Source organism: Emys orbicularis, chromosome 2 (assembly GCF_028017835.1).
Source record: "Emys orbicularis isolate rEmyOrb1 chromosome 2, rEmyOrb1.hap1, whole genome shotgun sequence".
In the NCBI taxonomy this organism is placed as follows: domain Eukaryota; kingdom Metazoa; phylum Chordata; order Testudines; family Emydidae; genus Emys; species Emys orbicularis.
In genome coordinates, this window is record NC_088684.1 from 264,280,475 (window position 1) to 264,297,281 (window position 16,807).

The window sequence follows — 16,807 nt, forward strand, 5'->3', positions numbered from 1 at the left end:
ACACATTATTCCCACACCACTTTCTACTTGTGAATACATGGACGTATGCATCTGTTCATTCTCTCTCTCTCTCTCTCTGTATTTATTAATATATGTATCTAAATATATATTCCTATGTATGTGTAGGTACCTGTGTGTGTGTTTTGGTTTGATATCTATTTGTTTGTGAAAATACTCATGATAGATAATATTTTGGTAGTAAACCAATAAAAATAAATACACTTTTGTTCCTTCTTCACTCCACTTTTTCTTTTCTTTTTTATTGTCTGCAGTAACTGGGTGCCTTTTCCTCATACTTTCAGTTTTGATTAGGATTTTTCTTCCCCTGCAGATTAATTTTTTAAAATTCCTTTATATTTTTATTTTTCCCTTTCTAATGCCAACCTTTTTCATCTCTTCAAGACTTCTATACTGATGCTGCCATGTTAAGCTTCTTATTTTTCCTTTTAATATTCACACATTCTCTCAATTACTCTTTCATATTCATTTCTATGCCTTCTCCCTTTCCTTTCAGCTAAACTTTTCTTTTCCCTTCACTCAATTTATCCTTCCTTTCCACTGTCCCTTTAGTCTTTTCCTTCTCTGTGGCCCTTCCTTATTCTCTCTTTATTTCTAACTCTTTCAGTACTTTCTATCTGCTTGGTCGTGTGCACGTTGATGTGAAAGGCAAAACTCCAGTTGACTTAAATAGAGCAGGATCTGGCTCCCAGTCATTGCCTACTCACTGAACTGTTTTCTTTTCTCTGCGGTCCCCAGCCAGTGCCACTTTTGGGCAGAAAAGTCTCCTGCTGGAGCCATGTTTGGGCCCAGGATGTTGCCGTAACAGCACAAGAGTGTGGCACAAGGAGCCTCATTCCTGCCAGTGCTGCAGTGAAGTGTTCACGTTTCATGCATCACTTAAGCTGCTCTCCGTTTGAGTGGATGTTGCATCCCTCAAGTGGGTGAACAATTGGTCAGAGGCTAGAAGGTGGAACTCTTCATTTTTGCACATACGCAGCGGGAAATGTTGCCGTCTTGCAGTGCTTCAGGTCATGTAACCTGGGGAATAGGTTGGGTTTAAACTCCCCACCCCAACAAATTTCTTGTTCAATGGCAGCCGTAACAATAACTAGGAATGTCTGTTAAAGAGACTGTGTGTATGCATATAAAAGTGGCAATGTTTTGTGAGGGGGAAAATTGTTGATAATGGGAAACTTTTGGTCAAATTCTGAAAAATTTCAGCCAGGCCCAATATATATCATCTGCGGATTAACTGTAAGGAAGAATCTTTCTTAAGTCAAAAGATACTCATCACATAATTACTCAAAGCAAGCAGTGCCTTAGATGCATATTAATGACCCAGGATGCTTTAAAGACAACTGGAATCATTTCACCAGATATGGCTAAACCAAGGTATGCTGTTTCACTATAAAGCCATATCCCTGTGATATTTGCTGTAACATGCAACTGTTTATCAGCTGTTATCTCTATAACATGTGACATGCATAGACATGAAAAAAACATCCAAGCAAAACTTACATAAATAAATGCTTGAGAACACGGATTAAAATATATTTTTGACAATTTGTCAAGGTTAAAGATTTAAGAAAAAATTATAATAGTTTCAGGTTTTACATCATGCAAAACTTTTAATCCATAGCCAATATCTGATGTAAATAAAAATGTAAATGTCTTAATTCTGGTAAATATGTAAATGCTGTTTTTTCAGCATTTATGACAGGGGTGGCCAACCTGTAGCTCCGGAGCCACATGCGGCTCTTCAGAAGTTAATATGCGGCTCTTTGTATAGGCACCGACTCCGGGGCTGGAGCTACAGGCACCAACTTTCCAATGTGCTGGGGGGTGCTCACTGCTCAACCCCTGGCTCTGCCACAGGCCCTGCCCCCACTCCACTCCTTCCTGCCCCCTCCCCTGAGTCTGCCATGCCCTCGCTCCTCCCTCTCCCCCCAGAGCCTCCTGCACACCACGAAACAGCTGATTGGGAGGTGTGGGGAGGGAGGGGGAGGCGCTGATTGGCAGGGTTGCCGGTGGGTGGGAGATGCTGGGAGCGGGGTAGTTGATGAGGGGCTGCTGACATATTACTGTGCCTCTTTAGCAATGTACATTGGTAAATTCTGGCTCCTTCTCAGGCTCAGGTTGGTCATCCCTGATTTACGATATTAAAATATTTTATTGTATTTATATAGTGGCCACAATACAGAGTTCATTAAGGAAGGGCTTGCTTGTAAACCAGAACTGTGAGGATTGAAGAGATGATCAAGTGGCTGAGAAGAAGAGAGAGACTTCTAGCTAGATGGGTAGAACAAGTGAAAGGCGACTCCCATCTATGGAAAATATGAAGGGAACAGATGAGAGCTTGGAGAACAGGTGGACATGAGGTCAGAGGCAGGGTGAGCTAGCTCATAGCAAACTCTGAAAACCAATAGTGTACTATTAATTTGGATGTGAGGATGGATGGGATGTAGGGAAGGTGATAGAGAAGTGATGTGGATCTGCTGGTTATTCATTGGTCTATCAGCAGTTCAGTAAATAGAGATTTAGTCTTTTGCCTCACTCTGACCCTAATGCTGGCAGAGCTCCCAGAATGCTGACAGGCAGAATTACATATATGGGATATGTGGAAATGAGAAATTCTGGAGTCCAGAAAGTTTCCCAGATTAATGGACTTTGGAACAAAATTAAAGTCGATGCTGAATTTGGTGGCAATGACTTCTCGTCCCTCTTGGGTAACTAATAGTTGGTGAGATCACTTTTTGTGGGATTCTTCAACTGACCCAAGTTTGGTTGTTTCTAGCTTCCCTTCTCTCACCCCATGGGAGCTTCTGCCTCCCATCTCTTACTTCTCTCTGGGTCAGAGAGAGACTACATCTCCTCTTATATCCTGGTTGGCGCTAATAAAATCCACTTACCTGCATGAGTCACTAGTACTTTTTTCAGGGCTTTAGTACCTGCATTTAGGATGAGGCTCCACAGAGAAATCCCGTGTTCCTATATGGGTTCCTGGACACTGCCATCCCATTACATTGTTACTATGGAAAGTGAGAGATTCCCTAGAGTAGCCCCTACACTAAATGTAGGGAATATTGCAAATTAGGGCTGTCAATTAATCGCAGTTAACTCGTGATTAACTCAAAAAAATTAATTACACTTAAAAAAATTAATCACAATTAATCACAGTTTAAATTGCACTGTTAAACAGTGGAATACCAATTGAAATGTATTAAATATTTTTGATGTTTTTCTATATTTTCAAATATATTGATTTCAATTGCAACACAGAATACAAAGTATACAATGCTCAATTTATCTTATTATTTTTATTACAAATATTTGCACTGTAAAAGTGATAAACAAAAGAAATAGTATTTTTCAGTTCACCTCATACAAGTACTGTAGTGCAAACTCTTTATCATGAAAGTGCAACTTACAAATGTAGATTTTTTTTGTTACATAACTGCACTCAAAAACAAAACAATGTAAAACTTTAGAGCCTATAAGTCCACTCAGTCCTACTTCTTGTTCAGCCAATCACTAAGACAAACAAGGTTGTTTACATTTACGGAAGATAATGCTGCCCACTTCTTAATTACAATGTCACCTGAAAGTGAGAACAGATGTTCACATGGCAATTTTGTAGCCAGCATTGCAGTGTATTTACGTGCCAGATATGCTAAACATTTATGTGCCCCTTCATGCTTCGGCCACCATTTCAGAGGACATGCTTCCATGCTGATGACATTTGTTAAAAAATAATGCATTGATTAAATTTGTGACTGAACCCCTTGGGGGAGAATTGTATGTCTCCTCGGTTTTACTTGCATTCTGCCATATATTTCACAAAGTGCCATCCAAAATCTGAGAGGGACGAGGTGTGGAGCATGCTTTCAGAAGTCTTAAAAGAGCAATACTTTGATGCGGAAACTACAGAACCGAACCACCAAAAAAGAAAACCAACCTTCTGCTGGTGGCATCTGACTCAGATAATGAAAATGACGCATGTCCTCTGGAATGGTAGGTAAAGCAGGTTGGGACATATGAATCTTTAGTGCATCTGGCACATAAATATCTTGAGACGCCAGCTACAACAATGCCATGCGAATGCCTGTTCTCACTTTCAGGTGACGTAAACAAGAAACAGGCAGCATTATCTCCTGCAAATGTAAACAAACTTGTTTGTCTGAGTGACTGGCTGAACAAGAAGTAGGACTGAGTGGATTTGTAAGCTCTAAAGCTTTATATTGTTTTATTTTTGAGTGCACTTTTTTTGTACATAATTCTACATTTGTAAGTTCAACTTTCATGATAAAGAGATTGCACTACAGTACTCGTATTAGGTGAATTGAAAAATACTATTTCTTTTGTTTTTTACAGTGCAAATATTTATAATAAAAATAACATAAAGTGAACACTGCACAATATAGACTGTACACTATATTTGAAAATGTAGAAAACATCCAAAATATTTAAATAAATGGTATTCTATTATTGTTTAAAAAATTAATCGTGCTGTTAATCACACGATTAATCACAATTATTTTTTTAATCGCTTGACAGCCTTATTGCTAATATCAGAATATTATGGCAATGTTATCGAGTTGCAAAGGTAAAACTCTGATTAAGACAATAGGATTAGACCCATAACGTATGCATTCTGTCCTCACCTCCTACAGACTTAGCCTGTCTGTGCACATGCTCTCACACACCTGAAAACAAGAGAGAATTATCCTTAAAGTTATTTTTTGCTACTTCGCAAATTTCGTTCCAAAGGTTCCAAAAGTTCTTTACTAGCCATATACATATATAGCACCACTGGGATGAAGAGCAGGAACCAACAGATGCAAGTCGTACTGCATACATTGCTGCAGGAGGGTAATTTTGATGGAAGATACTGGAGCAATTCCCAGCTCTTGTGAAAAGTGAAGAAAGGTGTCACATTTATTTTGACACTAAATTGCTTGGAGCTTTCATCAAATTTTCCAAAAGTTATTTATGGAAACCCCTAAATCCTACCTAGAGTTTGTATTTAGCACTTCCAGCAACTTTGGTTTACTATTTTTTTTTTTTTTACATCTCTCCTTTTCCTTTCTACTTTGCTCCATTTAATTCTGAATTATCTGCAGTGTCAGTGCCTGCCTGTACCTATCATGCAGAGGTTTGCTGATAGATCCCATGAGACCTAAATCAGCCTCTAAATTCTTCCTCCTAACTCATGCACTTCCCAACTTGCCACTATGCCGCTGACAAGTTTTGCAGAAGTTCACTTGGTTTCTTGAACTGTTATATACTAGGGGTGTATCTACACTGCAGGATTCGTTCAGCAGCGTATAGTATACATACCCACTTAGCCCCCTGACACGGGTATAAACAGCAGAGTAAACGGCAAGGCATGGATGAAGCCAGTACAGTAAAGATACACCTGAAGGGTATGAGTATGTTCCTGAAGTATATATACTTCTCCTTCTCTACTGGCCAAGCCGTGCCCCCTGTTTACACTGTTATTTTTAGCACTGTAGTGTCCCACTGCCTCCTGCTGCTAGAGCCATTCCCACCACAGCAAAAGGCTCTGGCAGCGGGGGAAGGCTCCGACAGCTCCCCGTGTCTGGAATCCTTCCCTGACACAGGGAAAGCTCTGTCGGTGGCAAAAAGGCTTTGGTGGGGGGAGACAGTAGGAAAAAGGCTTAGCCTTTCCCCACTGCCTCCCCTCTGCCAGAGCCTTTCACTGACACGTGTCCGTGGTGTGGACACGGTGTGTTTTTCACTGTGGCGTGCAGCCATAGTTACACTACATGCCCCTGAAAGCAATGTGTAACGTAGACATAACCTTATTGTTTTCTCAAGGTTTGAAATTTGTGCAAATTGTTTCTGTGAACATTTCCCCCCCCCTGTAGGAGTGTCAAAATAAAAAAAAAAGAATACTGTTCTTGGCCAATGTTAACAGATTGTATATAGATCAGGAGCTTTCATACTGGAGATTGTAAACAGGTGTCTTTGGGTCATGACCTGCATACCCTTGCTATATTGGTAAATTTGCAGGTGCGGGGCGGGTATCCCAGCAAGAATCCAGCTGAATAGAAGGACATTCGAGAGGGTTTCATGGAGTGGAAAAGGGGATCACAGCATGGAAAAAACCTGAGAATCACTGATTTAGATAGACCGGGGTTCTCAAACTGGGGGTCACGAAGTTACTACATGGTGGGTCGCGAGGTGTCAGCCTCCATCCCAAACCCTGCTTTGCCTCCAGCATTTATAATAGTGTTAAATATATAAAAAAGTGTTTTTAATTTATAAGGGGGGGGGGTCGCACTCAGAGGCTTGCTAAGCGAAAGGGGTCACCAGTACAAAAATGTTGAGAACCACTGAGATAGACAAAATGTTAACATACTTACAAGACTTCCTGCTCTCATGGTTTGTGTTTGTAAATGAAAATTAGGTAAAGTACCCAAGAATGAGTTCCACTTTGGGTAAGGAACTGAGTAATCATCCAATAGTGTGCTGAACAATTGTTAATTAAATAGGGTTTTATCTAATTTGAAGGTAATTAACTCTATAGATAACATCTTTATGGAATTAAGGAACAATAAAAAATCAGATCAGAGTCTGTACTATGAGTGTTAAGTAGCTAGCAGGGTCTGGTCTTCATGTCTCAGTAAGTATAACATTTCTTTTCCCCACGCTCCAGGCCTCTGCTGTGATAAATTCTGTCATTCACCAGTTGCCTTCACAGAACTAACTTTACAATCTGAACCTATTTTAAGAATAATGGGAAAACATTTGGCATGTGAGGTTGCTCTCCTCTGATTTCTAAACTGGACTGCATTTCCCAGGTGAAGCGACCTGAACAATCCCTGCTAGCTGTGCTGTAAAATAGCGAGAGAGGAAAATGGGGAGTGGAAGAGAGGTCAACAGAGAAGTGTTTTGCTCCTGTATGTGTGAACTGCCTGTGCCATGGAATTAAAGATGGTTTACTTCCCCCATTTGATACTTTCAGGAAAAGATACAGATAATCACTTCTCTGGAGGCAAGATGTCTGAGGAAGTCTACACCTGCCTACCCTGCAGGGAAGGATGTTCTTACTGTACAGATGATACTCCCTGCTATGCACAGGAGGACAAGTATTTACGGCTTGCTATCATCTCATTCCAAACACTCTGTATGCTGTTGGACTTCATAAGCATGCTGGTAGTCTACCATTTTCGCAAGGCAAAGGTAATCATAGGCATGTTTTCTTTTAACCTTCATGCCTGTTATGTGTTGCAGACACATTTGTTTTAAATGAAATGCTCCCAATTTGAATGATTAACTTCCTAACCAAGCAACTCTAATCTATTTTACATAGGCCAAGATTTTCAGGCATGTCCAAATCCATTTTTAGGTGCCTGAATAAAGGGCCTGATTTTCAGAAGTGCTGTATACCCAGCTGATTTCAGTGAGAACTGTTGGATACTCAGCAGTTTTGAAAATCAGGCCATTTATTTAGGCACTTTAATATGGATTTAGGCACCTAACCTGAGGCACCTATGTTTGAAAATCTCAGCCTGAAAGTATTTGAATCCCGTTAGGAAGGAGAGATGTTTTAAATCTGCAGACAGCCCACATGGTTGATGATTACTTGAAATAAATGTGTCCAAAATGCTAATAGTTAATGAAAGTTTTAATTGGGTACCTTTGGGTAAAGTTTTGGTTTAAAAAAAATGGGAACATGTCCCAGCAATTTGTAGCCTGTCTCTGGCATTCCTACAGTTTCATTTTATATGCTGCCCTGATAAACTTGCCACGTTCACCTTATTGCAAACATTTCCGCATATAATATTCCTGTTAGTTTTACTATTGTTTTGTTCACAGCACTCTCTTGAAAACTTCCAGTTTACTCAAAAATGAATAGAAGCTTGCACATATTTACTAGCTAGTTTGGGAAGATCTACATGTGCATACAGCATACCACATTATTGAAATTAATAGCTTCAGCCACTGTCCATAAATAGATTTCCATTTGGCTTTCCTGAACAGCGATTGCCCAGTCTACTGAATCTGACAGTTACAGAGGTAGGAAAGTGTGTGTCACGTTCTTCAAGACAGCTACTTCAGTATCCTGGCAGGAAATCTCAGAATGAGCTGTAAAACTTTTTTCTCTTTCTTCTGTCTCTGACAGAGTCTTTTCTGAAATTTTACTTTTTTACTGAACTGTTACTGAAATTGTTTAGATTGATTCAGACAACAGACTTGATTGGATATATAAAGTTTCTCTTAATGAAAAAAGTCTGTTGAAAGCAATATTAGTTGCCTAATATTAATTTAGCAGAATAACTCCATTCCAATTCTATGAGGTTTTACCCTTGATGGTAATTTTATAGTCTTCTAATGGTTGTGTTAAATAGATAATATCATTAAGAGAAACATTCCTTGTGAATTTAAATCAGATTCCAAGCCTGAAGTGGAGCGAACAAAATAGTTTGCTTCCCATTCAGTTAATATTAGTGTGCTTTGACATTTTTTACCTCCTTTCATTGTAACCTATATTAAGTTTTATAAGCCTAATAAAGAGGAGGATGTGGAAGTTTTTAACTCTTTCACATAAACAATACTGACCAGGTGTGTGTGTGTGTGTGTGTAGATACTATTGTAAAACAAATAATAAATACATCTACTTTATTACATATATTATAGACTTTTTGGGGAGGAGTGGGAACCTCCCACTTTCACTACCATTGGTAGTAGTGAAGCTGCATCCGTGGTAGCGTAGTAAGTGATTGGCATTTTCTCAAAAAGTCAAGTGTATACACAACCCCAGATAGGACCTGAATTTTTAATATTAAAAAACTCAACCAGCATCTCCTGTCCTTTCCACTTCTAAAATTCCTGTCCAGCTTTCTTTATACATCATAAGGAAGCAGAAAAGAGCACAAGCCCAGTTTTTCCAGATTTGTAGGCTATATTTAAGGCCTGAATAAAGAGTGTTTCAGAAGTAAGACATGGGACAAAATAGACATTTTTCCCAGACAGAGAGTTGTCTTTGAACATTCCATTTTCATTAAATTAGATGAAGACAGATTCAGTTATAGTTTTACTGGCTTAAGAAATGTTGATTTTGCTCTAAATAAACTTCTTACAAAGGAAAAAAATCTAAAAAGCAGTAATGAATTGGTGAACAATCTTTTTCCTTTTTGAGCAGTGTTTTCAATGAGTAGAAATTGAAAAATTATGTCCCACTGCTTGTCCTGTCAGTCAGCTGAATTTTCTCTTGGATTCCTTTTGTGTCCTTTATCTTGTTGGTACAGCATGAATTTTTTTTGGGGGGAATCTTGTGTAATTAACATGAAATGAGGAGCTCTATGACCTGGCAAACATACTGAGAACAATGATAATTTGCATAAGAAAGCTGTCTGTTACATTGGGTAATGACAGAAAATTGGAATGAAAGAATGGAGCTGGTAACTGGCCATGTATTTTCTGTCAAGAGGAAAAGTCATAAAAATGAAATAAAAGCTATTGGAACATTTAAAATATCTAGACGCTGAGAAAAAAATGTATTTAAAAGCAAACAAAACAATCTTTATTATATTAGAAGATGTGTGCCTTGTTATGGTTGAGATATAAAACTGCTCCAATCCATTGAGATGGATCAGTGTGGGAAGGAGAGCAGCTGTGATTCACAAAGGTGTGAATACAAAGGCAGATATTTTAGAAAAAATAATTTGTTCATGTAAACTTTTAAGGGACTATGTACTGCCACCATTAAAAAATATAGATTCAGAGACCTTTAAAGTTGCACAGTTAGGTACTCAGAAGTCAAGAAATGCCAGCTAAGGCCCCAATCCTGCAAAAACTTATGCATGTATTTAATTTTATGCACTATGGCCCTGATTCACCAAACTATCCATATTTAGCATGTCTTTAGGTGCTTTGTTGGAGTTCCATTTACTTTATCGGGAATTGGGGCTTATGAGTAGTTCCACAGAAACCAGCTTAGCTTATTCTTCTGCTATATTTTGTTTTCATTCTTCTCTATACTGCCAAGTTCTGACTGGAAGTGGAAGTGCCTGGCTATCATGACAGAGGCTGTTTGTGTAGTATTTGCATCCCCGTTCAGAGAGATCATGGGTATACAGTATATAAGTTAGGAACTAAGATCACCAGGAGGAAGTTAGTTTTAATTCCAATGTACTACGGTGAACTTTTATAGCAACCATCACATTAAAAGTATATTTAAACAATTGTCACTTAACAATAAAATGAAGTTTTAAAAATTTCCAAAATTAATCATACTGTAAAATAGCAGTCACATAACCCTGCAGCCAGGTGTTGTTAGCAGTGGTAAAGGCCTGGTGCATTTCTGTCTGAGTCCTTTTTAAACTAACTAAAATGATTGGCTTGACCCCTCACCTAAAACCCTTATCCACTCCCAGGTTTAGGAACAGATAGTTTAAATCCTCTTTTCTCCTGTTGCAGGTGTTTCTTCCCCACTGACAAGCATTCAGGAATCCTTGGGAATATGAAACCACAAATACCTTTTATTGGGGGAGGAGGGAGAAACAAGATAAACTTCTATTTACATGAAAAATTAAATGAGCAAGACACAAACAACTTATGAGGGATGTGGCTGACTCCACATTCTCAGTAATTAATTGCCAGCTTGTCGGTGGCCCAGAACTGTTATTCACAACACAATCCTCACCTACGCCAAACCTTGCTTACTCATTAATCCAGCTAGACTCTGTGGTGGTCAAGTAGGCACCAGGAGGTGGTTCTCCTGAGCTTGTCCACTGTCATCCAGTGAAGTCTGCACTACCAGGTCCAGCTCCAATCTGAGGCTGCCAGGTTTGATTCTGCAAAGTCAGCTTCTCCAGGCGTGCTAGTGCTAGATCCTGGTCCAGTGAAATCAGTTCACCAGCTCTGCTATTGCCAAGTCTTCTTCCATGAAGTCAGCTTGGCTGTGGCCTGGCCCTGCCTGTGAAGTCAGTTCCATCTGCTCAGCTGCCACCAGATCACGTCCTGTATGTATTACAGAGTTAATTCTAGTATCGCCAGGTCCAGTCCCATGAAGTCAGCCCCATTGCTGACTGGTCTGGTACAACAAATCAGCTCCAAACAGTTATCATAATCCCTGGACAGGAAACCCAAACAAAACAAGACCCCAAGACAGATCCTCAGCTGGTGTTAACTGTCATAGCTCTGTCAGTGGAGCTACGACAATTTATGCCAGCTGAGGATCTGTCCCCTTAGAGTTTTTATTTTTTGTTGAATTTGGGCTCGTTACAAAATCAGAGTCAACTACCTATCAGCTCAGGATGACCCATTTTCCCCAGGCTATACCTCTAATAATTTCTTCCTGTTACATTTATATGCACCATTTAATATCATTTCCAACATGAGAATATAAATGACCCTCAAACAATATAACAGAGAACATGCACAGAACTGCGCTGAGATGGAATTATAATATACAAGTTAAGCTTGCCAGAGCTATCCATTCCCCTTTCTCCTATATTAGAAACACAGAGCTTCTTGTCCCCTTTAACAGCTCTGGGGTTCACAGTAGCAATGATTGCACTGCAAGAATTATTAGTTTCCCCAAAGTAAGATAATCCAAGGCCATTGATGTTCCACACCTTTAAAGGGCTAGGACTGCTAGGATATTGATTAATATCTAAATATAATGAATTTCCTAACTCACTGACTCCTTATTTGCTAGTGTAATCCAGAGAACAGGGCGGGGCCTGGGTCTCCTTATCTACCCCCACCCTCCCCACTCACACAGACTGTGGTAAAGACAACTGAGATCCCTGATTAGGGATGGGGACAATAACAGGAATACTGGAATTTGCCTTTGCGTTTTTGCTTTAACTTTACTTCTGCCCTGTTGAAGACAGAAGGGGAGGAACCTGCAAAGGGGCAACATCAGAAAGGGGGTTAGAGGAGGCCCAGAGATGAAAGTCAAACTCCTGGGACTATAGATCGGAGCTCCACTAAAGGGGCTGGTAGAACTTTGGGTGGGGGCCAGACTCCTTTCAGCCCAGGGAGGGGAAAGACTCAAGTAACCCAGCTGGAGGACTGGAGTTACAGACAAAGACTGATGGATATAGGTTCCATCCTGAAATCAACTAAGGGAAACAGAGGCAGGGACAATGGTGGTTCTGTGGTGGACCGCTGGGGGTCCTACAGGACTGAGGTCCAGCTTTACATGCAGATTCTGCTGGTGTGTGTGTGTGTGTGTGTCTAGACACCAAAGTCTGACATTTCAGTTGAGGTGGAAGCTTGGAAGAAGGGAAGAGCTTTTGCATAGATGGAACAGCTGTCCTTGCATGCTGCCCTGATGGTATACATTTGACAATTCCTAAATTGTATATTGATTCTGTGCATGGTTAGTTTACTTTGCATAAATGTTCTTCAGCACTGAATTATGAGCGTGGACCAAGATTCATAGTGTACATTAGAAGAGTTACATTGTAGTGTGGGTGGATATCTTTAAAAACACTGAGCTTGTTGTCTACAGAACAGGATAGGCAGGATGGGCAGGGGTGGTGTCCCTAGGCTTTGTTTGCCAGAAGCTGAGAATGGGCGACAGGGGATGGATCACTTGATGATTACCTGACATTGACCACTGTCGGAAGACGGGATACTGGGCTAGATGGGCCTTTGGTTTGACCCAGTATGGCTGTTCTTTTAGTCAATTACCCATTTCCTTTGTTTCTAAATGGAGCTCACAACCGTGTCCTTTCCTCATTTTCTGTATAGTCACAATATGCCTTTAGATAGGCTCTTTTTAAGCTCTCATATAAGTAATTGCAAGATGCCCTATTAAAAAGATGTGTGTGGACTTAAAATGCCTATATTTGCTGATGGAAGTTAGAGCTACAGTAATAGTTACTGAAGTTCCAAAAGAAAATACTTTCACAGGCATGACTGCAACAATGTGAATATCCTATATTTACTGGATATAGTGTCATTCACTCTTCAAAGCACAGTGTTTACAGGATATATATGAATGTTCTAGGGGAATCTAGTGTTCAGAATTTACTCAGGAAAACAAACCCAGCTCTAGTATGGACAATGTAGTTGCCATGATGAACTAGGACAGTGGTTCTCAACCAGGGGTAAACGTATCCCTGGGCGTACGCAGAGGTCTTGCAGGGGGTACTCAACTCATCTAGATCAGTTTTTCTCAACCTGAGGGTTGTGACTCCCAAGGGGGGGCTCCAAGATAGGTTTAGGGAGGTCGCAAGTGCAGGGCTGGTGTTAGGGTTGGCAAGCAGGGCAATTGCCTGGGGCCCCATGCCACAGGGGGGCCTGCTAAGCTAAGTTACATGGTTCAGCCCTGGGCGGTGGGGCTTGGGCTTCAGCCCTGCCACCCAGGACTTGGGCGTCAGACAGGGCTTACAAGTGAAAAACAGGCTTAAGTATCATACTGAAATGCAAGTACAATATTTATATTCCAATTGATTTATTTCATAATTATATTGTAAAAATGAGAAAGTAAGCAATTTTTCAGTAATAGTATGTGGTGACACTTTTGTATTTTTATGTCTGATTTTGTAAGCAAGTAGTTTTTAAGTGAGGTCAAACTTGGGATACGCAAGACAAATCAGACTCCTGAAAGGGATACAGTAGTCTGGAAAGGTTGAGAATCATTGGTCTAGGATATGAAAGAAATAAGGGTCAAGATCAAAAATATGTAAATTGGCTCAAGTTCAGTCATGTGAGAGAGATGAGAGGTGAGAAGATCAGAGCATGTGGAGGCACTACTAAGATACGTGACCTTACTTTCTGTAGAGGGCATCTGTCCTCTGTTTGACAAGGTGGTCCAAAATCTTTGGGTCCTGATGCACTCTTAACTTTTTCATGGGTGCCTAAATACCATTAATAGCAAGAAATTCTTGTTTTAAACTCTTTGGCTGCCCAGAAGGCTGCATCCTTCTCCTCTTAGATGCTGACCTAGCTGCTTAGTTTTCGTCACCTCAGGGCTGGATTACTGCAACACACTATATCTTGTCCTCACGCTGTCTTGACATCTAGAAACTACAGATAGTTCAATATATAGCATCCTGTCTTCTAAGTGGTATGAACCAATGAGAATACATAATGCAATACTCCGCACTCTGCATTGACTGCCAAACCAATCCCAGGTCCTGGCCTTTTTGTTCAAAGCTCTTCTCCATGGCAACAGTGTTTGGTAAGAGTGCTACTGTTTATCAATCCCAAATTCAGACTTAAAGGGGCTGCTAATGGGGCATTTTCAGTGGAGGGGCCTTGGCTGTGAAATTCATTAATACCAGAGATTAAGCTGTGCCCTAGCCTTGTAAGCTTCAGTTCGTGTGTATATATAATTGTATTATAGCCTTATTTAGATATTTTAATAAATGGCTTGAAATAAAGATAGTAAGGAATTTTCTCCTGATATTCGAGGTGAATTTCTTAACAATGAGATCTATTACATTGTGGAACAATTTTCTAGAAACAATTTCGGAAGCATCAGCTTTTCTGAAATGTAAAACTAGACTGGGTGAACTACTAGAATTTATAGTAGCTTGTTCTTTTCAATCTTAGTTCCTATCTGTCTTATATCTGAGCCCTTGTAGGGAATAGAGCTGTACCAGATGGACTACAACACCTTAATAAGTCTTTCCCTTTGATTCTTTGATGTAAAACTGAGTGGATTCAGGATAACTTCACTTAACTGAATTTCCATTTGGATTTGTGAATGAACACCTATGGATTTGCTAGAAGGTGACTTTCTGTAGTATCAGCAAAATAGCAGCAATATGATATATTTATTATGCTCTCATTACTAGTATCTGTGCACCTTTCCTATTAATCATTAGCAATAGCAAAGTCCTTAGTGGACGTCACGGAGTCTCTGGCACTTCTCCCATTACAGGGTCAGATCTCTGTTGAGGTAGGGCTTGCGTTTTTTTGTGGGGGGAGTGGATGGGAATAAAAGGGCTGTTGGAATTTTGAGTGTCGCTTATGGTGAAAACGCTCTCTCAAAGATTAATGTTTGCAACATTTCCTGAAGATGGTCAGACTCTGGATTCACCTGGTCTCCTCTGGGTGATTGTTCCATAGCTGGATCCCCTCAGCAGACAATGTTTTTTGTCCCCAGCTCTCACGCACTTCATTGTGGGCTTTATTATCTGCATTGCCTCAGAGAAACACAGCAGTCATGGGGGTTCATAGATCAAAATTTAGTCTTTGATGTAGCTGGGGCTTATTGTACGATGTGAACAAAGATGTATCAGTGTCTGCATATCCATATAGTGTCTGCACAATGAGAGAGGAGAAGACACATTTTTTTAAAAGAGAAAATGTTTGTGAATCTTTCTTCCATTTTCCAGCCTGTCTGATTTGTAAAGTGCTTTAGTTTAGAATACTTGGGGATTAAAGTTGGCATATAAATATAATACATTGGATTCAGTGCATGCTTTCTCTTTCTGCTGATGTTCACTGATAAATTTGGAAGCTTTCTAAAGCATAAGTGAAAGATGGAAAAAAGACCCATGGAATGTCTGGAGAAAACTCTTCTAGCAGAATGCAGGGAAATGGCTGAATTGCTTCACCTCAGTTCATTCCTCTTTTTGATTACTTTCCATGCATAGGGATGAACTTCCGCACACATTTAAGTGTTTTCCTGAATCAGGGCCTTAGAACATGGCTAACCTAACTAATGCTTGCAGACTGAAATGTGACACTATGTTGGGCAAATTAGTTTGCTGGTAATCAATTATACATATATATATGTGTTATATTTAATGTTTTGTTGTTTTTCCCTTCTGTTATATGTTCTGATTTGTGTCATATCTGGTAGCTTGTTCTGCCTGCCTGAGAAGATGACATGCCTTAACATCAGGGGGCAGATGGCTTCTTGGGACGGACTTGATTATGTGTTCCAGGAGGTCCCTTGAAGTATAGGGTTGGTTAACTTACAAACTTTTAACAGTGATACTTATGAGCTGTCATATTGAATCTTCTGCAGCTGCAACTGATGACCTTTTTCTTTTTCTTATTTTTTTATTAAAAAGAGAGGAGACATTCTGGTGACTTTGGCCACAGGGAGAGCATTTTCACTAGCAGAGTTCTTCACCTATAGATACAGTGTTTCAGGTTTCAGTATTGCAGGTGCGGTGTATCTGGTATAGAACAGAATTTCTGCTTTAAAATGTAAACCAGCTTATCTTCATAATACACCATGACAAATTTAATTACTCGTATAACATAAAGGATCAAGGGGCAGGTGAATTTAAAAAGAAAACGTTTGGGGATTTCTTGGTCTTCTGACATCTTGTGCATGTTCTCTCTTAATGAGATTGATCTGTTATTGATGGCTGCTTGCCCTTTGTTTTCTCCTAATTTTTTAAAAGTAAAAAGTAAATGCAAGACATATTCTGTTTGAGTACAGTAATAGGTTAGCTAGTTGTAGAGAGAAACTAGATTGTTATCAAAATATTTATTTTTAAAGCAGAAATGAAAGATATACAAGGGGTATATTTATTGAGTTCAGAAATACACCTCTACCCCGATATAACGCTGTCCTCGGGAGCCAAAAAATCTTACCGCGTTATAGGTGAAACCGTGTTATATCGAACTTGCTTTGATCCGCCGGAGTGCGCAGCCCCGCCCCCCCCCCGGAGCACTGCTTTACCGCGTTATATCCGAATTCGTGTTATATTGGGTCGCGTTATATCGGGGTAGAAGTGTACTGCAAAAACTTCCAAATGCCAGTGATTCCTAACAAATTTGCCTGTATAACTTAGATATCTGCACATAATTGTGTATAACCAACTCTAAAAATCTGGCTTTTGATTTAATTTACATT

At 39.8% G+C, this 16,807-nt stretch overlaps 1 protein-coding gene across 1 annotated transcript in view; it reads left to right on the forward strand.

Moving 5' to 3' along the window:
* Positions 1–16,807, forward strand: part of GPR158 (G protein-coupled receptor 158) — a 340,854-nt gene that overhangs the window by 168,575 nt on the left and 155,472 nt on the right. The window contains exon 4 of the mRNA XM_065399964.1: positions 6,989–7,206. Coding sequence (XP_065256036.1) covers positions 6,989–7,206 — 218 coding nt within the window. The remainder of the gene's footprint in view (positions 1–6,988; positions 7,207–16,807) is intronic.